The sequence below is a fragment of the Plecotus auritus genome (assembly GCF_963455305.1).
Source record: "Plecotus auritus genome assembly, chromosome: 9".
In the NCBI taxonomy this organism is placed as follows: Eukaryota; Metazoa; Chordata; class Mammalia; order Chiroptera; family Vespertilionidae; genus Plecotus; species Plecotus auritus.
Window position 1 is genome coordinate 74861203 of NC_137783.1, and position 27240 is coordinate 74888442.

General features: G+C 41.4%; 1 protein-coding gene across 4 annotated transcripts in view; it reads left to right on the forward strand.

Moving 5' to 3' along the window:
• DIXDC1 (DIX domain containing 1) overlaps positions 1–26910 on the forward strand; it is a 64195-nt gene extending 37285 nt beyond the window's left edge. For all 4 annotated transcript variants that reach the window (XM_080640479.1, XM_080640478.1, XM_080640481.1 and 1 more), the window contains 14 exons: positions 158–306; positions 3471–3560; positions 4787–4840; positions 7201–7251; positions 9641–9745; positions 10113–10166; positions 10649–10741; positions 10819–10890; positions 12144–12233; positions 12820–12981; positions 13729–13795; positions 20548–20653; positions 21474–21582; positions 23378–26910. In XM_080640479.1, coding sequence (XP_080496605.1) covers positions 158–306; positions 3471–3560; positions 4787–4840; positions 7201–7251; positions 9641–9745; positions 10113–10166; positions 10649–10741; positions 10819–10890; positions 12144–12233; positions 12820–12981; positions 13729–13795; positions 20548–20653; positions 21474–21582; positions 23378–23458 — 1283 coding nt within the window. In that variant the 3' untranslated portion in view covers positions 23459–26910. The remainder of the gene's footprint in view (positions 1–157; positions 307–3470; positions 3561–4786; positions 4841–7200; positions 7252–9640; positions 9746–10112; positions 10167–10648; positions 10742–10818; positions 10891–12143; positions 12234–12819; positions 12982–13728; positions 13796–20547; positions 20654–21473; positions 21583–23377) is intronic.
• Positions 26911–27240: the final 330 nt, after the last annotated feature.

Below are 27240 nucleotides of genomic sequence, written 5' to 3' on the forward strand. Positions count from 1 at the left end.
GTCTCACTACCCCGCCTGGTGGCGAGTCCAGGCTGTGCAGCGAGGACAGGTTCAGGAGGCAGTGACCTGAACCTGTGAATGCAAGGACTGTGAACGCTTCCTGCCGGAAACTCTGTTTTCTTCAACATGAACTGTGCTCCCTCCTTTCATGTTGTAGAGGAGACAGACTCTCCAGTATCCCGAGACTGGCGACCAGGTAGCCCCACAACCTGTCTGGAGACTTCATGGGAAGAACAGCTGTTGGAACAACAAGAACATTTAGAAAAAGAAATGGAGGAAGCCAAGAAAATGATATCAGGACTACAGGTAGCTCCTTCCTTTGTCATTCGTTTGTCTTCGGCGCACCAACTGATTATTATTCTTAAATCACTGGTGTCAGTTGAAAATAAACTGACTCAGTTTTGTGTGAGGTCAGAGTTGAATGGGGAGTTTAGACAGAGGGAGTATGACTCAAAGGGCAGATAATTCCTTTTATGTGAGCAAAGCTCTTACATGAACCAGATGGACTCTTGTTTACAACACAATTGTCAGGAGTTCTATGAGCCTGGGAGCCATCAAGCCCTACCAAACCCTGGTTCTGGCTCTCTGCTCATAGGTGGGTTCCTGCCCGCTCTGCAGCTACAGCCGTGCAGTTGCAGCTTTCACCAAATAATGGCACTCCAAAGAGTCAGATATTGTCTCCTAGGACTTCTTCAGGAAGGGTGCGGGAGCCAGTAATACCAGGGTCTCTGTCTGAATCTAGTTAAAGGATTCAGATGGCTCCTAATGTGTTTGCGAGTGAATGCCAAGGCTTCGTGATCAGGTAGAAGAGGTTTTCTTTGAGCAACAAAGCCCTTCAGTCTTTCCTATACCTTCAGTGCCAGCTCAGGAAATCTCCCAGAGGCCGGCTGACCCACTTGACTTGGTTTCTACCCTGAAATGACCCCCCAGCCCTCTGACTTTGTGCATCTGTCTCTATTTAGGGGAGACCTTGTACTATGCTGATGACCCTGAAATTGTCTAGGGATATTCCTTTCTGTTTGTGCTGGGAACTGCACTGCTCTTGAATTGTCAAATATTTATGGAGACATAAACAAAGCCCACATTATGTGAGTGGTCTGGCAGCCGGCAGGCGGTGGAGGCGGTGCTGCCAGCCAACCAGCAACAGGGTGAGGACACAAAGGGTTCCTTAAAAAAAAAGGATATTGGTGCTGTGGTAAAATATTTGCATAATGTATGCCCCAGGAACGGAGAAGGATTGGAGGAATGTTTACTGCCTAAAATTCCTCCCTGGAGAGTTGTTGATTTCCCACCTATTTTTTTTAATATATTTTATTGATTTCTTACAGAGAGGAAAGGGAGAGGATAGATAGTTACAAACATCGATGAGAGAGAAACATTGATCAGCTGCCTCCTGCACACCTCCCACTGGGGATGTGCCTGCAACCCAGGTACATGCCCTTGACCAGAATCGAACCCGGGACCCTTCAGTCTGCAGGCCAACGCTCTATCCACTGAGCCAAACCAGTCAGGGCTCCCACCTATTTTCTTTGTATGTTTTAAATTTTTTTAAAATATATTTTTATTGATTTCAGAGGGGAAGGAAGAGGAAAGGAGAGATAGGAACATCAATATGAGAGAAAATCATTGATCGGCTGCCTCTTGCACATCCCACAATGGGGAGCTGGCAACCTGGGCATATTCCCTGACTGAGAATCGAACTATGACTTCCTGGTTCATAGGTCGACGCTCAACCACTGAGCTACACAGGCTGGGCTCTTTGTATATTTTAAATGTCTGCCTTTTAGATAGACATTTTCTGCCACTCCATTAAGGCATGGTTTAATTAACGGGATGTTTGTGTGTATGTGTGCTGTCCTTTAATTGGAACTATTAAAGCATGAAAAACTTTGGGGTTACAACCAACCAGGTTTTCCCCAGGATAATGTGATTATATGAACATAGATAACCATCAGTTTGGTTTGCATTTTTCAGTCTGGAAGAAACCCAATGGTGGATTAGACAGAAAAAAAAAGAGAGAGAATCGATAGGCAGAAAGTCAGCATCCTAATATTCTCTGCAAAGAGAGGAGTTTAATTCACAGCCATATGACCACAATGAGAATTCAGTTCCCTTGTGGAATACAATGGGGCTCACAGCATTCACTGGCGTTTTAACTCCTTCAGGGATGAACAAGTTGCGTGCGAAGCCACATCCAGTTTCTGACTTATTCGTAGGCTCTCATCCAACACTTTGCCATTAGGGTCAGTGTTTCTGTAACATGGCTCTCCCTTAGTTCCCTGCAGCTCTGTGGCTTCTTACACTTGTCTATGCATACCTCTTGCCACAACTCCATGGGATAACCAAATTAATTTGATTTACTAAACTTTTATTATTAATTAGTGTTTGGTAGGCCAACCAGTGCTTGGATTCTTATATACCAACATTTGTGGTTAGTTTGTGTTATATTTATTGAAACAGGATTTAATCTCTGTAACTCTTCTCTTGACTGGATTAAAGAAAGCTCATGATACAAGACAAGGACACATTTTTAAATCTTTGATTCAGCTGATAGGTCTTGTAATACCTGCCTGCAGGGGTAGATCCAAGTTTTGTGAGTCCAAAAGTACACAGTTTGGGAGGCCATCTTTAAGACTAAGGTTACACCTGGCCAGTGTGGCTCAGTGTCGACCATGGTTTGATTCCTGGTTAGGGCACATGCTCAGGTTGCGGGCTCAATGCCCAGGTTGTGGGCTCAATCCCCAGTGGGGGGCTCAGTCCCCATGCAGGAGGCAGCTATCGATGATTCTTTCTCATTGATGTTTCTATCTCTCTCTCCCTTCCTCTCTGAAATCAATAAAAAAATATATTTTTAAAAAGACTATGATTACAGATTATGCATCCAATAGTAGCTATAGGAACTTGGGAGGGCAGTGCAGGTAAGGGGACCTTGGGTTTGAGCTTCCTTAGCTTCAGGGTAAATCTGCCCCCTCCATATTCTGATGAAAACAAAGCCTGGTGTGGGGAGTGGAAATGAATGCCCATATTTCTCTGCAAGTATGTTTTCCTTCTTGTTCTATCAGGTTGCCTTTAGGGAGTAAAAATGCAGAATTATTCAAACAAACCCAAGTCAGTAAATAAATTCTAACTAATTTATTATAATAAAGTTTTACATGCTAGGAAATTCTACGCTGCTTTTAGTTCACTTCCCAGCTGGCAAAATTCAGTTTGAGGGGCTCTGGTTTTGAAATGCCGCTTCTGAGAGGAATGTTTATTTTAGATTGTTTTCTGGGGCCAAAGAGCCTTGGAGCAGAGGAACTCCAGATAGACCCAAGATGAGTCATTGGAGGTATCTAAGGATCAGGGTCACAAATTACCAAGGAAATTTCTAGAGGAAGCCCAGTTGTGATTTCAATAAGGGATGAGCTACCAACCCCAGACTCAGTTCTCTGATGGGAGGTACATTTCTTTCTGTGTTTGTGGTTACCCAGGCCTTGCTGCTCAGTGGGTCCTTACCTGAAGATGAGCAGGACAGGCCCTTGGCCCTCTGTGAACCAGGAGTCAATCCCGAGGAGCAACTGGTGAGCTCCATCTTTTGTGTCAAAACCAAATAACCTGGTTAATGTACCTGATTTGTTTTTAGCATTTGACCCCGTTGTCTGCACCTGCTTGAAATGCTCTCTTCCCTAACTCCAACTCTCCCGGTTTTTCTCTTCTATTTTAGAGTACTTTTCCATTCTTTTTTTCTTCCTTCATTCAGTCAGTCAGCAAATATTTATTGAGTGCTGACTGTGCTAGTTGCTGTTTCAAGGTGCTGGAGATACGCGAATGCCAAAACAGTCCCAGGACCCTACCCTCGGGCATTACATTCAGGGGCCTGTTCTGCCTGAGCCTTAAATGCTTGCTCCTCAGGGCCCTCTCCTGACTTGCTTTCCCCTGGGTAATAGGTGCCTCCATGGCTTCACTCACCTCCCACCTGACTCAGATGTTGCCTCAAATATTTATTTCTAGCTCAGTTTTCTCTGTGGACTTCTAGATTTACATATGCCACATGCAATTGCCTGTTGATTACCTCCACTTGTGTATTCCATAAGCATCTCCATTTCAATGAATCCTAAATTAAACAGCTTTTCTCTCCCTTCTCTCACCACCATCAAAACTACTTGTCCTTTTGGATTCTGTTTTTTATTACTGTCCATCTAGCCAAATACCCAAAACAAAAATCTAAATGTCATGTTTTTAATTCTTTCTGACCCTTCCCTCTATAACCAATTAGTCACTAAATTTTGTCAGTTGACCTTTTAAATATCTTCATCCAGTTTTCTCCATTCTCACAGCCACTACTTTAATTCAGGCCTTTATCCAATATTCTAGCAACCTTCTAACTAGCTTTCCTGATTCCTCTCCTGTTCTTCCTGGTTCATTTTGTATAAAACAGCAAGAATGATTTACCTGCAAGGGAAACCTCATTTTGTCATCTCTTTGCCTAAAATGCTTCATGGATTCCCCATTGCCCTCTCTGGCCTTTCATGATCTGGCCCCTATTTTTCTCTCCAACTTTATCCCTTGCTATTTCTCTTTGCCTTTGCCCAACCTCCTGCATCCAACACATACTAGTAGTTACTTTAAACTTTGTCCCTATTCATCTGCTTCCACCTCCCTGGGCATATGCATCCATTAGAGGGCGGACACTGTTTTCTATCCTTTGTATCCACAGTAGTAAATGTTCAATAAATGTTTATTGAATGAATGGCCTCTGAATTTCACAGCATAGGTACTTAAACATCGCTTTTTGCCTTATATTCAGATTATAATCCAAAGTCGTCTGGATCAGAGTGTGGAGGAGAATAAGGACCTAAAGGTATGTCAGGACATGTACATTTACCCTTTGAAAAAAATTCAAACTTCAGGACAGTAATAGGGAGGGGGTAAGGGATGCAGACACATGACTCTAGCTGTACCTATGTCTGTATTGTGCCTTTGATTGAAAGAGAGATATGTCCTATATATGGCAAAAGGTAACATCTTTTTAATCTCAGTGATGAGTAATAGGCATCTATGTCATTATACCTTTATGTGTTTGAAATGTTTCATTATTTTTTAAAGTAATATAAATAAAAACTGGATATATTATCAGTATGCTCTTTTTTATAATTGACATAAACATATTAGTTTCAGATAAAGAACTTATTGATTTTATATATATATATATATATATATATATATATATATATATATATATATATAGTCACATTAATGTTGGTGCTGCAAGGGTTCAGGAAGCCCCAGTTCGGGACGCCAATTAATGCCGGACGTTGGGTTACATTTAACACCGGTGGGTCTTGATCCGGCATCTAGAAGGGTTCTGGAATCTGGAGAAGGCTGTGTGTAGATTAAGTAAGAGTCCAGAGATGAAAGATAATTTTGAAAGGCATTTGGGGTCAGAGGAGCTTTAGCTAAAGGAGCTAATTCTCCCTGTCTCAGGACCCCTTGCTTTTTATTAACACAAGGAGCTAATTCTCCTTGTCTCAGGACCCCTTGCTTTTTATTAACACAAATTGTCCTAAGGCAAGGTGGAGATACACTTCAAAGGGTAGGATTTCCTACAGAAGCATTGTCAGAATGGGGAATAGCCTACGGCTGTTCAGGTGTTTGGCCAATAGGAGGCAATAACATGTAGATTAAGATGCCCTGAGCTGTCTGGCAGCAAACAATCAATCTTTTTCAGGTTTGGGGAAATGCCTTTAGCCATTCCCAACAGGTGATAACATATGTGACTCAGCCCTTGTTGAGTCCTCAAGTTCCATCAACCTTTTGATGAAACTCTTGCAATTATGATATGCTGGAATTGGCTTCCGGCATCACATAGTTAAAATTTTTTTCTTGTGATGGTATCTTTTAAGATCTACTCCCTTAGCAACTTTCAAATATGCAGTACAATGTTATCAAATATAGTCCAGTATCTTTTTGTTGTTATTGTTAATTCTCACCCAAGAATATTTTCCAATTCATTTCTAGAGAGAGTGTAAGGGAGTGGGAGAGACACAAAGAGAGAAACATTGATGTGAGAGAGACACATCGACTGGTTGCCTCCCACATGCGCCCCGACTGAAGCCAGGACCTTCAGTCTGCGTGCCGACACTCTGTCCCCTGAGCCAAACTGACTAGGGCAGAGTCCAGATCTTTTTAAATGAATACTTCCCAGAATTCTTTTAGGTCAGTGGATCTTAACACATTGCAGACGGATCATAAGAATTCTTGTTTCACAGTGTTTTACAAAGTATCATACTTTAAAAAGATAATTAGCTTGTAAGAACATGTAATAAATAACTTCAAAATGTAATGGGTATTTAATTTTAAAGCGTGCCTTTAACATTTATGTAAAATGTTTTTTGTACTCATTCAGTAGAAACTTATCTTGCCACTGGGTAAAGCTAGCAATAAAACTACTGGTCCACAATGTGTTAACTTTTTTTTTGAGCCATAAGTATATGCCTAAAACCATTAACCCTCTCCCCAGAAATATGCAAGAGCACATGCACACACACTCACTGACTTGAATTTTTATTGGCATAACTTTGGAGCCCATCTGTGGAGTCCAGATTAACCGTTTCCATTTCAAATGTGTTAATTCCAAACTCTTGATGTGATGCAATAAGAAGAGAGTGGGGTCCGAGTTATGGGTGTTTCTCTCCTAAAATCTCTTTCCTAGTGATAATCATATACATTTGTTTATTCTATTGTCAAGGAGGGGTAATTACTTGGCACTGCATTATTGGGCTAAATGTATTTATGTTTGGTCCATGAAGAACAACACGCTCTTAGAGAATCAGAAGCAGCTTGACCCGTGGCTAAACATTAGAAACCAAGATAATCATTGAAGACATGGGGGTAGGCATATTGAGATGGATCACGTATTTCATGAGAGGGATTTAGATTATTATGATTCTGTTTCCTGGTGGTGAAGATTGCTAATTGTAGGAATGAGAGCCTATGGGAATGTGTGGTGTCTTCTTTATTGGCGTTGAGCCTGGGTGCCACAGGGCAGAATGGACTGGGTCAGCCTTCACTGTTAACTGGACCAGACCTTTCTGCCTCAGTAGACAGTTAATTTTTCATAGAATGGTTATCTGAGTTTTGTGTTCCTACTGACAGAACGAGGTAATGCATCTGAAGCAGCCCAGATGCTCTCCATCTGATCTAACTGTATTTGGTTTGCAGAAGGACTTGCTGAAATGTAAACAAGAAGCCAGAAACTTGCAGGGAATAAAGGTAAAAAGGAAGACATTTAAATCTTTAAATAAATTATCTACAAGATCAAGTAGTCTACTGGTAAGAGTAGGTGCTAGGAGGTTGGATGGGTCCTCTAGTCTTTCTTTGTATACGTTTGGTGGGGCCTTTAGCAGACTCTGTGCTATTAGGAAAGGGAGAGCTTTGTGGATGGCAAGTGAGACATGGTAAGGAATATACACCTTTGTTTTGCTGAGGCTTGTTTCTGGGGTTTATGACCCCTGGTGCTGCCACTTCCCTCTGTGCTGCCTTGTTTCTGTCTGTAAACAATCAATTCTTAACAATTCTCTTCAGTTTTAGTTTTTTATCAGTTCTAAAGAGGTATATCCTCTTAAAAATTGTAACTTACTTAGTTCTTGGATAGTTAATAGTACTCAAATGGTTTAAAGTTAATAAGGTACAAAAAGATAATCCTTAAAAAGCCTGACTTCTGGCCCTGTCCCCCCAGTCACCTAGTTCTCTCTCCTGGAGGCAACTTATCAGTTATCAATAAATCCTATATAATAAAAGCCTAATATGCTAAGTGTCCAGTCGACTGGTCGGCCAAAGTGTAATATGCTAATGATATGCTAAGGCCACTCAACCGCTTACTATGACATGCACTGACCACCAGGGGGGCAGACAGTTGGCTGGTTGACCAGTTGCTATGACGTGCACTGATCACCACAGGGCAGATGCTCTGACTGGTAGGTTAGCTTGCTGCTGGGGTCCAGCTGATCAGGACTGAGTGAGATGGACCAGACATACCCTGGAGCCCTCCCTCAGTCCCTCCCTGGCTGGCCAACCTCCCGTGTCTCTCCTCAGCCCCAATCATGCACCTGTTGGGTCCCTCGGCCTGGCCTGCACCCTCTTGCAATCCAGGGCCCCTTGGGGGATGTCAGAGAGCCAGTTTCGGCCCGATCCCTACAGGCCAGGCCGAGGGACCACACCATGCACCGGGCCACTAGTACATATATAATTTCCCCCCAAATAATAGTATACAGCAAATACAGCTTGACATGTTGCTTGTGGCTACACAGTGTGCCACTAAATGTGATTATTTAATCACTTGCTCATACAACCAGTGATATAGCTAATCACCTTGAATGCATGTTATTTCACCCAAGTAGGAGCATGTCTGTATATAAATACTGGAAGTGAAAAACAGTGTTCCCCTCTTCCCTGCACTTCCATTTGTTGCCTGGACTATAGCATTTTTCAGAGCCTTAGTCCTTTGAGATACTTAAGAAATAAACGTGTTCCATGGTCAAGTAAGTTTGAGAGCTGCCCTCTGGACTTGAAGAGTCACAATGAATAGTAACATATTAAAGGACCTGGGGAGGTTTCTCATAAGGAAGGTGGCCTAAAGCAAGTTTAGAATTATTGACCACAGAAGTGCTTTTTCTCCCATGGAGCACTGGGAAATGTTCCTCTGAACTGCTGGTGCCAGGGCTTCTTAGACTGCCTTTGCCATGTGCTGTCCTGGCAGACAGCATGTTCAGGAATGGGCTCCCACATTCTCCAGAGCCTGCACCATTTCTTTGTGGTCTGTGAAGAGAGGAAAGTCAGGGTCAATACATTGGGATGCAGCCCCAGTCCATAGTTCCATTGGAGGTCACAGTGGTTGGAGGAATGACCCTTTTAAGTAAGTATGTATAACTCACCTTTCTTAAGCATGGGAGAAACCAAGAGTGTTCAGGGTGAGAGAAAGATAGCCTAAAGTTGGTAAGGTTCTAGGGTATGGGAGGAGGAACCATAGTCCAAGAACAGTTCTGAGCATGGAAATATGTATATTCCCAGTCCTGGTTCAGATTAGGCATGGAAGCCCTCAGCAGGTGCAGGGCTCTGGGAAGCAGGGTGGAGGGACCTCAGGGATTCTGGATGAATAGGGTGGCAGGCAGAAACAGGTCCCAGCCTTCTAGGAAATAGGGAGTTGGCAGAGAGGTAGACTGAGTATTTATATGCCCAAGATATAGATGAGAAAGCCAGGGTGGGAGGAAGGAGAGTACATCGTCCAAGGTCACTGTCACAAAAGTAAGTGGTGAACTTGTGATTAGAATCTAAGTCTTTTTTATTCCCCAAGACCTCTCTCTAGGACACCACCCTGTCAGGAATGAAGTAGATGGTAGTGGTGAGCACCAAGTGAAGGAAAAATCAGGTTTCGTGTAGTTTGGTAGGACAATGGATAGGATTGTTCTGTAGATGCCACTGTCCGGGAAGGGGAAGAAAACCCCTGCTTATCTCCTGAGGCAATCCCTGAAGTCACTCCCACCTGCGTTGCCAGAACTAATGTGGGATACCCAGTGAGGGGTTTAATAAGTCTTAGTAATAACTGGCTGGTTGATTAATTGGGACCACAGTAATTAGCTCCCCCCCCACCCCTGCACCGCAGGATGCCTTGCAGCAGAGGTTGGCTCAGCAGGACACATCTGTTCTTCAGCTCAAACAAGAACTACTGCGGGCCAATATGGACAAAGATGAGCTACACAACCAGAATGTGAGTTAAATGAATGAACTCTGACTTCACTGAACCCTAATTAGGTCTGCTGTCCTAACCTCTTAATTTCAGGTTGTCTTCTCTCAGTGTCTGCAGTTACTTTATTTCCTGTTAGACTTGAGTCTGTTCCCAAGGGAGAGTCTCCAACACACTGGCCTCAAGCCCTTCGCGTTGAGGACACCGAGACATGGAGGCTACCCTGTGCTTCCACAGTCTGTGTAAAGACACGGAGAGCAGCTGTGTGTTTTGACCACAGCCATGCCCTCTCTGCTTCTCACATGAACTGTGGTTACTAAATAGACATTTTCCTGCTGGGCTTGGCAGACAGTACCTCCATGCCATTAATTCTTTCTTATCCTTCTTGCAGGTGGATCTGCAGAGGAAGCTAGATGAGAGGAACCGGCTCCTGGGAGAATATAAAGTAAGAATGAACGTCAGTTTGGAAATAATTTCCATCTGACCTTGTTTTATGAACAGCCCATGTTGCTGTTGTTCAAAGAGCACTTAAGTACTCTGTTCTCATCCTTGCTTTTGGCAAAGAAATCCTTTTCTGTGTTCCCTTGTTCACTAACCCTAACCCTGAAGATAGAGAGCATGGCTAGGAGAAGGAGCACAGAACTAGGAGTGTGGAAACTTCAGTTCAGTCTTAACCTTTCTATCTAACTAGCATGGATAGCATGTAGTGGTCCTTCTACACACAGTAGTTCCCTTTCTCCTTACCCTTCCAAAAACCCTTTGCGCTATGGAAGACTTCTGTGGTGTGCGATGTCTTCCGGGTATAGCTGGAGGAAAGCACTGTTTCCCCCAAGGCTCTGCTTTCCTCCAATGGAAGTTGCATCGCAAAGGGTGAACTGTTCGATGTTCTTGACTTTGCTACATCTGAAAGCTCTCTCTCTATTGCAGAAGGAGCTGGGGCAGAAGGACCGCCTCCTTCAGCATCACCAGGCCAAGTTGGAGGAAGCACTCCGGAAACTCTCTGAGGCCAGTTACCAGCAGGTGGGGCATCTTCAGCACTGACTTCCTGTCCCTGTGGTCTGAAGAAATGCTTTCCTGACTTAGTCTCTGGTTTGCAGGTGGATCTAGAGCGGGAGCTAGAACACAAAGATGTCCTTTTGGCTCACTGTATGAAAAGAGAGGCAGATGAGGTAACCTCCAACTCGGAGTCTCCCTCCCACATTTACAAGGGCAAAGAGAGGGTTTTGTTTCTGAGTCAGGACTGAACCAAAGCCACAGGTCAGTTTTTTAGGAGGTTATTTGGTGAGGGGGTTATGAATACAGATTCCAGGATAAGAAAATCTGGTTTCAGATACATCTTTACCACTTTTTAAAATTAAATTTATTGGTGTAACATTGGTACATCTTTACCACTTTTGACCATTGTGTGACTTTAATTTACTTAGCTTCTGAACCTTAGAAATAAGGCTCATCTGGAAAATGGAAATAATAGTGGCCCTCTCTGCTGTTATGAAGAATACATAAAATAACCCAGGTATGGGGGGTGGGAGTGTCCGGGGAGAGGTCAATGGAGGGAAAAAAGGAGACATATACTTTCAATAATAAAGAATTTAAATTAAAAAAATAATCCAGGTAGATGACTAAACAGTCCTGGTAGATCCACCTGGCTCAGAATCAGGATCAAGAAAAGTTAGTCATTACGTGGTTGGTGTGGCTCAGTAGTTAAGCCTCGACCCATGAACCAGGAGGTCACGGTTCAATTCCCAGTCAGGGTACATGCCCGGGTTGCTGGCTCGATCCCCAGTAGGGGGCGTGCAGGAGGAAGCTGATCAATGATCCTTTTTTTTTTTTTTGATCAATGATTCTTATCATTGATGTTTTTATCCCTCTCTCCCTCTTCCTTCCTCTCTCTCTGACATCAATAAAAAGATATTTCAGAAAGGAAGGAAGGAAGGAAGGAAGGAAGGAAGGAAGGAAGAAAGAGAGGGAGAAAGAAAGGAAGAAAGAAAGGAAGGAAGGAAGGAAGAAAGGAAGGAAGGAAGGAAGGAAGGAAGGAAGGAAGGAAGGAAGGAAGGAAGGAAGGAAGGAAAGTTAGCCATTGTTTTTATTTTTAAATTACTGAAGCAAAGGCCAGAGGTGCTGTAGCAGCATTCTCAGGCCCTCCAGTGGCCAGGCAGAGTGTAGGTTGGAGGCGTCCCAGCTGAGGTTTCCCTTTTGTTTATTCTACATTCAACAGTGCCTAGGAAGGGTCAAGTACAGGATATGAAGCGATGAACAAAGGGGAAAAAGGCCCTATACATTCTAATAGAGATATGAAACAGATATATAATTATATAATTATAAACTATGTCAGGAAGTGATAAATGTAAAGAAGAAAAGTAAGACAGGACATCTTGGTTTAGAACTCTCTCATAACAAGCATCATTTCTTCTTGCTGCTGTAGGTGACCAATTACAACTGTCACAGCTCTCAAAGCAATGGTTTTCTCCCTCCGATAGCAGGAAAAGGAGCTGCTTCAATCACTCCTAGAGGGGTAGGTTCTTAAGATTTGAGTACATACCTGCCACTTCAACTGAAACCAGAAGAGCACCTTAGCCATCACTAGTGGACTCGCCTTTTATATCCCACTTCCCTAGTCTTGCATCTGTTGGGTGTGTAAAGATCTGAGGCACTTGTTAAACGAAATGAAGGATTGGCCGAAACCGGTTTGGCTCAGTGGATAGAGCATCAGCCTGTGGACTGAAAGGTCCCAGGTTCGATTCCGGTCAAGGGCATGTACCTTAGTTGCGGGCACATCCCCAGTAGGAGGTGTGCAAGAGGCAGCTGATCGATGTTTCTCTCTCATCGATGATTCTAACTCTATCCTTCTCCCTTCCTCTCTGTAAAAAATCAATAAAATATATATTAAAAAAAAAAAAAAGAAAAGAAATGAAGGATTGGTGGGAAAGAGCAGGCCTGCTTCTGTGGAGGAACATTTCCTATAATCCACACCTCTTCCCTCAAAACTAAAAGATCTATCCTGGAGATTTCTCTCCTATGTCTTCTTAAGCCCAGTGGCCAGGATATAGTTAATAACATGATACTGCAGCATGCCAGCAGCACCTCACTCTCGCCCACAGACCAGCGACCTGCAGCTCGTTCGAGATGCTCTCCGCAGCCTGCGCAACAGCTTCAGTGGCCACGACCCTCAGCACCACACCATCGACAGCCTGGAGCAGGGCATCTCCAGCCTCATGGAGCGCCTGCATGTCATGGAGACCCAGAAAAAGCAAGAAAAAAGGGTAATCCTCGTTCTATGCTGTTTCTCTTAGGCAAGCTCCCGAAGAAGCTTAATTTTATCCATTTTAATCTAGAGGAAGGTAGTGCTAAAGGATGAGACCCTGCTGAAGGTTAGAGTTGCTTTCCTCTTTGGTTTTCCTCTTCATCATGGTTTGACAATCCAGGGAGGGACTTCATGATAACTCTCATTCCTAGCAACTGTTTAACTATCTAAGGCAGGCGTCCTCAAACTACGGCTGGCCCGCGGGCCACATGCGGCCCGCCGAGGACATTTATCCGGCCCACCGGGTGCCGCTGCCTGTCCTGCTTAGCAGCCGACTCATCCCGGGCCCGCAGTGCGCATAGGAATTTGTTCATAGTTGTTTTTTTAAACTATAGTCCGGCCCTCCATCTGTCTGAGGGACAGTGAACTGGCCCCCTGTTTAAAAAGTTTGAGGACCCCTGATCTAAGGAATTGTGCTTGGCCCCACAGCTCTCTCTACTGCTTATTTCCCTTACCCTTCCCCCCTGAATGAGCTCGTATTAGATGAGGAAATATATGGAAAATGCTTGAAAATTAGAAACCCTTTTATAAATGTGCATTATTATTGTTAGAGTAAATATGTACAGTTTTATACACTGTGGAAGAAGATGTATATTTTAGGCAAATGGTAGAAAGAGTATATTTTAGGCACACGTTTTAAATTTAAATTTCTTGGTTAAGTTCTCCCGTTGATCATAATTCTTGTGATTTTTGTGTGGCTCTCCAGGTTTGGGGCAAGTCACCCAGAACTCAAGCAGGTAGTGAATACCGGGAGTCCTGGCCCCCTAATTCCAGTAAGTGCTCATTATTGCTCAGTAAGGTCTCCTGGAATATTAGATCAGACATTAGTATTTTGTGGATCGAATTTTTCTTATATAATTTCACTTTTATAATATGTTGTTTCTGTATCAATACTAGTTAGTATCGTGTTATTTCTAGGACTATGAAGATACCATCATCATCACCTTTATCACTTCAAGTACCATTTATTTAACCATGTGCAGGGTGCTGTTCTGTTGACTCAGAGAAGCTAAAATATCTTTGGGAAATACTACAAGCTTAAAACATTTATACCAAACAAAACAAAATTCAAGACAACAAAAACACACACAAATTATCCTACAACCCAAATAGCACAGAAAATTCCAGTTCTTCCTAGCAGCAAGAAGCTTGATTTGGCGGGGGGGGGGGGGGGGGGGGGGGGGGGTTAGTTTCCTTAAAACTTTGAGTGCTTAGGTCATTTGGTTTAAGTCCTGCAAAATCGTTGCGCCATCTAGTGCTCATGTCTAGGTAGTATTTTTTACCTGCTCTATGCCTACTCATTACATTTTTCTCCCTGTTCATTCCAACATGTTGGAAATCTACCCTGCCTCATAATTTCTGTTTTACTCTATATCTTACCTTTTGAGTTAATAACGTTCACATTTTCTTATCTTTTATAGTTTATCCAGACCCAATCTAAAAGTATGTAAATAATTTTCAAAAACCAAATAGTATAAAGCTAACCATAACCAGTTTTGTATGTCACATATACAATTAAGAAAATAATAATAAACAAAACCTAAAGTATGTCCTGGCCAGTGTTTCTTAGTGGTTAGAGCATTGGCCTGCAGACCAAAGGGTTCGGGTTCAATTCCTGTCAAACATACCTTGGTTTCAGGCTCCTCCCGCATGCAGGAGGCAACCAATTCATATGTTTCTCTCACATTGATGTTTCTCACTATCCTTCCCTCTCTCTTCCACTCTCTATAAAAGATCAATGGAAAACTATTAACAACAACAAAAAAGAAACATGAAACCCTGGCCAGCGTGGCTCAGTGGTTGAGCCTCGACCTATGAAGCAGGAGGTCACAGTTCGATTCACAGTCAGGGCACAAGCTTGGGTTGTGGTCTCCCCAGTCGGGGGCATGCAGGAGGCAGATGATCAATGATTCTCTCTCATCATTGATGTTTCTATTTCTCCTTCTCCCTTCCTCTCTGAAATCAATGAAAATATATTAAAAAAAAAAGAAAACTATAGAACACAGAAGAAATAAATCAAAGAACATATAAAGAAATGGGAAGATATACCATGTTTATTTATTTATTTATTTATTTATTTATTTATTTTAATATATTTTATTGATTTCTTACAGAGAGGAAAGGGAGAGGATAGATAGTTACAAACATCGATGAGAGAGAAACATTGATCAGCTGCCTCCTGCACACCTCCCACAGGGGATGTGCCCGCAACCAAGGTACATGCCCTTGACTGGAATCGAACCCGGGACCTTTCAGTCCACAGGCCGATGCTCTATCCACTGAGCCAAACCAGTCAGGGCAGATATACCATGTTTATTGATTAGAGTACTCAATATTGATCCGTTCTCCCCAAATAATCTATAGCTTCAATCATATTCCAATAAAAATTCTTTTGTAGATATAAACAAGCTGATTCTAAAATTTATATGAAACAATAAAGGGATTGAAATAGCCACACAGACTGGAGGGGGTTAATAAGAGGGGGGTGGAGTGACATATGTAATACTTTCAACAATAAAGAATTAAAAAAAAAAAAAAAAAGGAATAGCCACACAGAAAAAGGTGAGAAAGATGAACGAAGTATTTGGATGATCACACTATCTGATTTTAAAACTAAAAAGTTAGTACACTATAGGTGAATGCATAGACACATGGATTAGTTGAACAAAATAGAGAGTTCAGAAATATTTGGCCAGTAGATTTTCAGTAGCTATGAAAGGGCTTGTCAATGGCAAAGGAATGAAGGTTTAGGTTACCCGACCAGAAAAAAAACAAAACACAGAAGGATAGGCTTTTCAACACATGGTCCTGGAGTAATTAAAGACCCATATAAAAACAGTCTTGACACATACCTCATGCCATATACAGAAATTAACTCCAAATGATCATGAACTTAAAAACTAAAATTGATTTGTGATGCCTTTTAAAGTTATGTATTAAATTTATACACACACATACACAAAGATTTGTTTTGGGGTCTTCTATTTGAGTTTTTTGTACATGCTTTTTATAGTAATTTCACACTGACGTAACAATTATTTTATCATGATTTAATGTTGTGTAAGGCTTGTTCTCCCTCATTACTCTCTTTCTTTTTCACTAGGGAAGTCTGTAATCCAACTCAGTTTTCTTTACCAATCAACTGAAACTGCTCTCTAATGTCATTGATGACCTATTTACTAAACCTATTTTTAGTTACTATACCTCTGTGTGGCATTTGACATCATGATTACACTTTCCTTGAAATTCACCCAGAATGTGTCCGTAACATTTGTATTAACTTGGGCTGCCATAACAAAACACCATGGTCTGAGTGACTTAAAAAACAGGAGTTTATTTTCTCACAGTTCTGTAGGCTGTAAGTCCCAAGATCAGGGTGCCAGCATGGCCAGGTTTTGGTGAGGCAGAGCTCTCTTCCTGGCTTGCAGATGGCTACCTTCTTGCTGTGTCCTCACATGGTGGAGAGAGAGCTCTGATGTCTGTTCCTCTTCTTATAAAGGCACCAGTTCTATGGGATCGGGGCTCCACTCTTATAACCTCCCTTAACTTTAATCTGTCCTTAAAGACCCTGTCTGTAATACTAGGGTTTATGGTTTCAATATACGAATTTGGGAAGGGCATAATTCAGTACATAGCAATATTATTTTCACATTCTATTATATTGTAACTGTTTTGCTATTTCACCCCACTAGACTTTGAGCTCCTTAAAGATGGGGATTGGATCTAATTTATTTTTGCATCTCTAGTATTTGATACATAATAGGCAACCAATAAACATTTTAAAGTATGACATAACTCACCTCTCTATCCCTATATTAGTTAATAGTACTATCATGCATCTTTTTTTATTTTAATTGTTGACAGTATTACAGATGTCCTCCATTTCCCCCCACCTCTATCCTCTTTCACCCCTCCTCCTCCCGGCCTTCGTCACATTGTTGATGTCCATGGGCTATGCATATATGCATATATGTTCTTGGGCTAATCTCTTCCATTCCCCCTCCCCTATGAGATCTGCCGGTCTGTTTCATGTATCCATGCTCTAGTCCTATTTTGTTCATTAGATTCCATATATGAGATAATATGGTATTTGTCTTTCTCTGACTGGCTTATTTTGCTTAGCATAATAATCTCCATGTCCATCCATGCTGTCACAAAGTTCCTTCTTCTTTACAGCCATGTAGTCAGAAAGAATATATGCACCCCTGTGTTCACTGCCATGTTATTTACAATAGCCAAGATCTGGAAACAGCCCCAGTGCCCATTAGTAGATGAATGGATAAAAAAGATGTGGTACATTTACACAATGGAATACTGCCATGCATCTTTCCCCCCCCCCCAGACTATAAAACTATTTTTACTCCCCTTTTATCCCCAACATTCAACTATATCCCAAGTACCAAGACTTTTACCTTCTAAAAGTCCCTCAAATCTGCCTTAGCCGGTTTGGTTCAGTGGATAGAGCTTCAACCTTCGGACTGAAGAGTCCCCAGGTTCGATTCCCATCAAGGGCATATGCTGAGGTTGCGGGCTTGGTCCCCAATAGGGGGCATGCAGGAGGCAGCCAATCAATGATTCTCTCTCATCATTGATGTTTCTATCTCTCCCTCTCCCTTCTTCTCTGAAATCAATAAAAATATATTTTAAAAAATAAAGGATCCTCAAATCTATCTCTTCTCTGATTCCATCTTGCCCTTCCTCATCTTTCCGATTGTTTTTAATTGCCTGTTAATGGGATTATTGGTTTCCAGAGTTTCTCCTATCCAACTCGCACTTTACTTTGCTGCTAGATTGGCCTTTCTACTAGAAAATGTCTGTGTGATCGTGTCGCTCTTTTTTAGTATCTCCCCAGAGCTTACGACTAATATCTAAATGTTTTATGCTGGCAGAGTCCTTGTCATATGTCCCCTGCCTATTTTATTATTCTCATCTTCCACAACTTCCCAATGTATTCCTTGTGCTCTAGCCTTACTAGTTAACTTTTAATTTTTAACATACATGATCACATTCCATGTATTTACATGTATCCTTCCCTCTTGGAATGCCCTTTTCAACTTCTCTGATGATTTTTTAAGCCTTTTATGGGGCCTTCTGACCTCTTCCAGGTGGAATTAACCACTCCATCTTCAGTCCTCCTGTGCAGTTTGCACAAGTCTGATTTCAGTGTAATTATTTATATCCATATTTGTCATCCATACTAAATTGTAAACTCTTTGAGGTCAGAGACCACATATGGTTGATTCTATATTCCCGAAATTTAGCACATGGTAAGTGTAAAATAAATGTTTGTTGAATGGATGAATGAATGAATCAATCAATAATAAAATTTAGTGATTAAAGTGAATATTTTAGGTGCTAGAGTCCAAGGAGCATCATGGCATATAGTTTTAATAATTGGCATTCTTTGAAGAAAAAATCTGAAAACTGACTGTGATTGCTATACAAAGAATGAATATTACCTGGTCTTCCCTGTATTAATTCTTCCCTCACACTCTCCGTTATTTGAAACCCCTTCCTAGAAATGCTCTCCTGTGGCTGCCAGTTTGAATGGGACCAATGTCTAGAAAAAGTTAAGAAGAAAATATATGTAGATGGAATTTCAGGACAGATTTTTAAATTTTTATTAATCCTCACCTGAGGATATATTTTTCCTTTTTTTGTTTTGTGTTTTTTTTTTTTTAGAGTGGAAGAGAGAGAGGGAAAAGAGAAAGAGAGAGAGAGAGGCATTGATGTGAGAGAGACACATCAATCAGTTGTCTCCCACACATTCCCTGACCAGAGCAGGGATCCAACCTGAAACCCAGGTATGTGCCCTTGACCGGAATCAAATTCATGACCCTTTGGTGTGCCGGCCAATGCTCTGAACACTGATCAACACCAGATAGGGCACAGGACAGATTTTAATGACACTTTATTATTTTTTGGTTCTTATGATAAAAGTTTCTGATTGGTCTTTCCTCCTGTTCTCTTAATTTTATTTTTATTGATTTCAGAGAGGAAAGGAGAGGGAGAGAGAGATAGAAACATCAATGATGAGAGAGAATCATTGATCGGCTGCCTCCTGCACGCCCCCTACTGGGGATCAAGCCTGCAACCAAGGCATGTGTCTTTGACCGGAATCGAACCTGGGACCCTTCAGTCCGCAGGCCAACGCTCTATCCACTGAGCCAACCCAGGTAGGGCTCTTCCTGTTCTCTTAAAGTCATAATCACAAGTACTCATTAATAAAAAGTTTCCACTCCTGGTTGGTGTGGGTCAATTGGTTGAAGCGTCATTGTACACCAGAAAGTCACCACTTTCTGGTTCTATTTCCAGTCAGGGCACATACCCAGGTTGCAGTTCATTCTGGTCAGGGAACCTACCAATCAATGTTTTTCTCTCACATTGATGTTTCGCTCTCCCCCTCCCCTCTAAAATCAATTTTTTAAAATTCTAAAAAAACCCCACAATACAAATATATTTTAGAACTAAATAAAAATTTTACATAAGTACCTATACAAAGGGTAGAGACAAGATGTGGATCAAGAGAACTGAGTTAAGCCGAAACCGGTTTGGCTCAGTGGATAGAGCGTCGGCCTGTGGACTGAGGCGTCCCGGGTTCTATTCCAGTCAAGGGCATGTACCTTGGTTGCGGGCACATCCCCAGTGGGAGGTGTGCAGGAGGCAGCTGATTGATGTTTCTCTCTCATCGATGTTTCTGGCTCTCTGTCCCTCTCCCTTCCTCTCTGTAAAACATCAATAAAACATATTAAAAAAAAAAAAGAGAGAGAGAACTGAGTTAAAAACCATGGGCCAACACATATAGATCCTCTGTAGCTAAGGGATAAGGTAGGTCTTCTTAGACTGGAAGCATGAGGCTCCCTTGGCATCTGAGTTTCTAAGGTTATTTTGCTCCTATGGTTCTTGTTCCTATTCACTTCTCATTTCATGAATTGCATGAGCATTTTCTATCACAGACCTCCAAAACTTAAGTGTTGGCAGTGTAGGCAGCTCCTGCTGTGTCCATTCTGCCCTAGCTGAAATGTTGCTGGGCTTCTATGGCCTCTTTGACTCTTAGCAACAATACCTGTCAGAACAGTTGCTATTTCCCTGCTAGGAATACCTAGAATGGATAAGAAACGATGGTCTTGGTGATAGTGTCCATATCCAAAGCACTTCTCATCTTTGTGGCCCTAGTGGTGACTTCCTGTGGGGCACACCCTGTGGACTTGGTGTTTGGCGAGGGTGTGAAAAGAAAAGTGTTCTGTGACCTCAGGCAGCTTCATCCTCCTGGGACATTTAAAAAAAAAAATTATCTTTATTGTTGAAAGTTTTACAGATGTCCCCCTTTTTCCCCTATTGACCCCCTCCCCCCCTCCCCAGTCTTTCACTTGTTGTCTGTCCATGGTTATGCATATGTGCATATAAATTCTTTGGTTAATCTCTTCTCCACCCCCCTGCTGCCCTCCTGGGACATTTAAAAAAACTGGAAATGAGGGGTGGTTGGGTGCAAGTTGAATGTTCTGACCAGTCTCTCTGATTGCAGCCTTGCCTCACTCACAGAGCTCTCCAACTGTCAGCAGCACCTGCACTAAAGTGCTCTATTTCACTGACCGCTCACTTACACCGTTCATGGTCAATATACCAAAGAGGTAAGATTCTTGGATCTATTTCTCTTTTTAAAAGGGCAGGAAGGCAGAATCATTAGTTATTGCCCATCCATCTAACCAGCTAAGAGGTGTTTGAGAAGCTGTATGGTGTAGTGAGGAGAGCACAGGACAGAGAGCTTCTAGTTTCAGCTTTACCAGGGGCATTACAAGGGACAAGTCATGATCTGCTTGCTAAAGCACAGATACAACAAATATGCTTCCAATCTTGATATGCAAATAGGCTTCAAGTTAGGAAATAGTTTAAGTGCTCATAATAGTTCCTGCTGATAGCCATGGATTGCTGTCATTGATCTTTGTTACTATTTGATGACTACAACTACTGTATTGAGAAATCATATTAAAAGAACCTTCAAACTCTGGGCCAATATACTCCCTTCTAAGGTTAAAGGCTCTGAAATAAATATTTAAGCTGTGGAACCAACAACTGAGAAAAGTGACAGGATTTCTCTTTCTTAGAGAGTCTGCTTTTATTTGTTCTGGGTTAGAAGGGAGTTCAATAATTAGATTTCAGAGACCTTATGTCTTTTATCCAGAGAAAAGGAAAAGAGTGATTTGGCTGTTGCTGAATAAACCTATTTTAAATTCTCAGATCACCCCATTTATAATGCCATTTTTATTCCCTAATGGTGACTGGCTCCCTAACCTCTGCTTTGTAGAATCATCTGGGTTATAAGGGGCAGTGACCTAACAAAACCAAGCTATTTCTGCCTCAGGAGACTTTGGCAGGGGCTTGGATTTAAAGCTAGCCTTATCTTTCCAACCTGTTGATAAACAGTCTATTTTAGAGCTCTATTTGTTGCAGGCTGGGGGAGGTGACACTGAAGGATTTTAAAGCAGCTATTGACCGAGAAGGGAATCACCGGTATCACTTCAAAGCGCTGGATCCTGAGTTTGGCACTGTTAAAGAGGAGGTACAGTCTTCTTGGGGAGTCAGGGTGGTATTATTGGTCATTCCTGAACCCCAAAGCCTTCTACTCAAGGACTAGTATCCATAAGTGCCTGAGTCCCTTAACCAGGTCAGAGGAACTTCCCAAAGCCTCAGACCAGTCTTACTGCTCTAGACTGAGAAGGTCAAGGAGTGGCCCAAGAAGTTGATACCTTCTTTACTTCAAGGACTTAATTATTTTAACCAAACTTGTATAGAATTTTTATTTTAAGAAAAATAAAGGATCTTCGATTGAACAAAAGCTTGGCTTTGGGCCGAAACCAGTTTGGCTCAGTGGATAGAGCGTCGGCCTGCGGATTGAAGGGTCCCGGGTTCGATTCCGGTCAAGGGCATGTACCTTGGTTGCGGGAACATCCCCAGTGGGAGGTGTGCAGGAGGCAGCTGATCGATGTTTCTCTCTCATCGATGTTTCTAGCTCTCTATCCCTCTCCCTTCCTCTCTGTAAAATATCAATAAAAAAAAAAAGCTTGGCTTTGGGGTCCCTTTTGTATCTGTAGTCAAATCTTAGGAAATGTTCTGCTTCCTATGTAGGGCAAAATAAAGAAATAGGCAAGAATATGGAACTGTAAATAGTGGTGGTACTTTCTCAGATATGAAAGTGAGGAACTTCTGAAAAGTCAACTGTACTTATTCTTAACTCCTTGATTATTTTCTTAGCCTATGCTTCTCTTTATAGTCCATCTGCTAAAAATAGACTTTCTTGTGGAAAAGAGTTCTAGGTTATGGAGTATTATAAGTGCTTTCATTGTAGTTATAGAATGAAGAGGGTTGGGAAAGCCAGTATTTTATTTTGTAAATAGTTCCTCACTGAAATGTTTTTTTTAAATATATTTTTATTGATTTCAGATAGGAATGGAGAGGGAGAGATAGAGACATCATTGATTGACTGCCTTCTGCACGCCCCCTACTGGGGATTGAGCCTGCAACCTGGGCATGTGTCCTTGACTGGAATCCAACCTGGAACCCTTCAGTCTGCAGGCCAATGCTTTATCCACTGAGCCAAACTTGCTAGGGCCTCACTGAAGTGCTTTAATAACCTTGTTCTATTAGTGGCTCAGTAAATGAATTGAATGAATGAGTGAGTGAAAAGAACTGCATGCAAACATGTTAAGATTCTTCTTTCTGACCAATTTTTCCCCCATTCTTGTTTTAATGTTTATACTACTGCTTTCTCCTAAGAAGCCTAATGTACTATATGGTTCCTAATTTATGAATTTTTATATATTTCTATGAGCAAAGTAGTGTTAGGGATGCTCTTACCATTTTATACATGTGGAACTAATACTAAGTAATTATATATATAATTTTTTTTGCCCGTTATAACTTTAGGGACAAAACCAAAGGGACATAGACTCTAACTCTCAAACTCAAAGCTTTCCTCTACACTTTTTTTGTGTGTGTTATTCCTCACCTGAGGATATTTTTTCCATTAATTTTTAGAGAGTTGGGGAGGGAGGGAAGAGAGAGAGAGAAAGAGAGACATTGATGTGAGAGACACATCGATTCGTTGCCTCCTGCATGCATTCCGACCAAGCTTGGGATCAAACCTGCAACCCAGGTACATGCCCTTGACTGAGAATCAAACCCATGACCCTTTGGTGTGCAGGTCAATACTGTAACCACTGAGAAACACTGGCTAGGGGTCCTCTGTGCTTTCTTATCCTTTATATTTGAGGTCTTATTTTTATCAGCAGCAGTTGTTTAGTGAGACTTCCTATCTTACTGTTCTTTTTTCATTATGGCTTTTTTTCTTTCTCTAGGTTTTCCATGATGATGATGCCATCCCTGGATGGGAAGGGAAAATTGTAGCCTGGGTAGAAGAAGACCGCGGGGAGAATTAATTCTAAGTATTAGATTTGGACTGGTGGAACTTGGCATGCCCTGGCTGCTTCACTCAGGAACGAGAACTAAAACTAGAATACCCTACAAAGTTTCTAGTTTTTGCTGCCAAAATAGAAGCTTCTCCAAGTGTGACAGCCACATGCCAGTTGTTTCTGTGCCTGGTGTATGTGGTACTTAAAATCCCTGTCCAAATGTAGACCATTAATTCATCTGGAGTTCCTTGTCCGTGGGAACACAGTATTTTATTCTACTCTGAGGACAACAAACCGAAGGCCTTAACCAATAGGATGGACGATCTTGCTCCTGTAGGGGCATGGCTGCTACTATCTGGAACCTGGGAATTGGATGCCTCACTCTGCTGTTACTTCAGTTGGCCTCAGTGGTTGCAGCAATCAGAGTCCAGCAATTGTACTCACAGACAAGGCAAAGATACCAGCTTTTTTGCTTCTTTGCAGCTATTACAAACCAAGAATAACTCATGGAGTGGTACCAAAGATGAAAGCCACTCTTCAGGAATCTTTTGGACTGGACATGGATGGTACTGAATTGTTCGTTGGATGGAAAAAGGGCTGCCCATATTTGTGCTATACTGTGCTAAAACCATAATTAAGAAAGAACTCGGGCTGCCTCGTGTCTTAACTGGTTCTGCAACTTGTCCTTTAGCCCACAGGGCATAGTCCATGTACTGCTAGTTTTCTCTGGGGACTCTTCAACTTTAGAGCCATTTTTTTTCCCTTCCAACTGATGAATTTTATATTTGAAAGGAATAAGGAGTGAAAGTCTCCTTAAAAATCCAGGCGGGTAAGGAAAGGTGCTGCTACCCATATCTTCTTGACTTTCTTTCTCTCATGACTTTCTTTAGCTCATGGCATCTCCTTTGCAATTAAAAGGAGACAGACCATTAATTTCAGTATTTGTGGTTTATGAAGTATCGAGCATGAGTTACTGATCTGCCCTTCTTTAGTTCAGGGCCAGAGTTATTTTCTCATATATTTAGTCTAGGCTGATCCTTTAGGGCACAATAGAAACCATGGGGCATGGAGCATGAGTTGTAAATGGCAGGGCTGATTCTGGGTGAAAAAACCTAGAATCCTTTCTCATGTGTAACATTGTCAAGTGTAAAATTAGAAAATGGTTAAATTTCTAGAGATTACTCAGTAACTTGGGTTTTTCTCATTCATTCATCAAACACTATCAACCAGCCATCGTGTGTGTGTGTGTGTGTGTGTGTGTGTGTGTGTGTGTGTGTGAGAGAGAGAGAGAGAGAAAGAAAGAAATGTTTGCCTTCCAAAAGCTCTGCCTGTGACCACCAATGTACACTGCCAACCAGGAGAGTTGGGCAGGTCAGTTCTGGGTTCTTGACCTGTCTGTCTCTAGTTCATCTTCCCTTTTCTGCCATTTCAACAGACTACTCACTCATTGGAGTTCTGAGATGACATTTTGTTGTTTTATAATGATGTGTTTGGAGAATTCTTTTGTACTCACTTGTTTTTTTGTCTGAGAACCATGTCTATTTTTATAATGAGTGTGAGTTCTGTATATTCTCACGTTCTGTATACTGTGTCCATTGTCTGGAGAACCCAGTAGCTTTTATATGGGCTCTTCTTATCAGCCCATGTGTTTTCCAAATGAGCTTTATTTTATTACAGGCATACTAATGGTAACTAACTCCTGTTCCAGTTCTACCTGTCATAGTTATGGAGGTAGTTTTACATAATCTATTTGATAGTTCTTCTAGCAGACAGATCTAATGTGATGTCTTCATGTAAGTTTACCTGGTCTTCTATTGAAGGATGATTTCTCATCAGAAATGACTGTGAAAACTTGGGAAAGTCAGTCATAAGTAAGAATAATTCATTGTGAAAGCACCCCAGTATATCCTCAGTTTATATTTCCCAGAAAGTCTGGAGAAAAAGTCCTAATGTCACTAATTTGTCTGTTGCATGGATTTTAGTGTTTTGCTATAAGACAGCATGAGGGTTATCAGGCCAAAATTCATTACTGTATTTCCAGTACAATTTACCTTGAGTGTCTGTCTCTTAAATCAGTTTGTACTTGTTAGTTTTCTTTCAGCAAACATTCTTACCATCATGTAGAATCTACCTTTTCAGAGAAAATTAAATCAGAGCAAAATTTCAAAGTTCTCTAGCTTTCTTGTTTTTTTATCCCTCTGTCCTTTGGAAAAGGCGCTGCATGGCCTTAGTGCCTCCATAGAAAGCAGAAGTTGAGTTCAGGGGAGAAAATGAGATAATTTTTTCCCTTTAGCTCATCAATCTCTTATGCACTAAGCACCTCCGTTACAGGATGTCACTCCAATAATTCTTGTGTAAAATGTATTGGTAATCTTCATTCCAGTTTCTAGAGACAGAGAAACCTTCTGGGGCGGAGTGTGCATTGATTCATGCTGGTGTGAATAGTCTCCTTTTGGATACACTGTGGCTGTACTCTAGGAGGTCTCTTGACTTATTCAAGTATCGTCCCCTATCAGTGTGGGGCAGTCCATCCTGTGACTGCTGAAGTTCTTTCTTTGAGAAATCTAAGGAACTAGAATGTTTAGAGTTCATAAAATAATCTCTATATCCTGTCAGATATTTTAAAATGATCCTCTTATACAAACTAGTCTATTCGAAAGCTCAATTTCTTTAAAAGTTTTCATTTAAAAACGGAATACCGTGCCGAAACCGGTTTGGCTCAGTGGATAGAGCGTCGGCCTGCGGACTGAAGGGTCCCGGGTTCGATTCCGGTCAAGGTTATGTACCTTGGTTGCGGGCACATCCCCAGTAGGAGGTGTGCAGGAGGCAGCTGATCGATGTTTCTCTCTCATCGATGTTTCTAGCTCTCTATCCCTCTCCCTTCCTCTCTGTGAAATATCAATAAAATATATTTAAAAAAAAAACACAAAAAAACGGAATACCGTGCTTAGTCAGTTCCCTAAATTAGCTGAAAATGGAACACTTTACAATTTGTACCTAAATAATTCAGATTAAACTCACTTGGAAATGACAGTCCTACTTACTGACCAACTTTTCAGCTCTTTTTGACCAGGATGGTTATAAATTAGGGAAAATACCTTATGCTCTACATCCAATCCAAGAGGACTCTAAATTACTTAAAAAGCATTTAGGTCACAATAATTTTCATCTTTTTCCTATAAAATAAACATGATTGCACACTTCTTCTATTGTCTGAATTTATGTAAGAGGTATAGCTTGCTTAAAATATATATGTAAAATATTTTCTTAGAAACATGGATGTTTGCAACCATTGCTTTCAAAGAGATTACCATGTATTCCCTCGGTTTTACAATGTGTTTTCATAAAGACCGTGGTTATAACAGAGGCTTCTGATTATCAAAGTGATAACCAGTTTTAACTGCCTGTATATACCAGATCTGTGAACTAATTAAAAAAACACACACACCAAGCTATGAATAAAATGGAATTTGCAGACCAAATACTATTAATCATTTTCACTTGTGTTTATTGACTGAATGTAATCAATTAGCAATTTACATTTAGTGAAAGTAAATTACCTCAAGTGATCTCCCTGGTAGCATGTTTACTCATTACTTGAGGAGTGGAGATAAGGACTACTTTATTGCTACAGATATTTTACTATTGGTATTTCCAATGTAAGCACAAAACAGATTATTATAAAGGAGAATTTATTGATTTAGCACTTATTTTGAAACTATAAATATGCAAACAAGAACTCAAGAGTGCAAACCTTTTTAGAGTTTTGAGTTTTCCTTTTTAAATTCCTTTACCAATCTGTTTAGGGA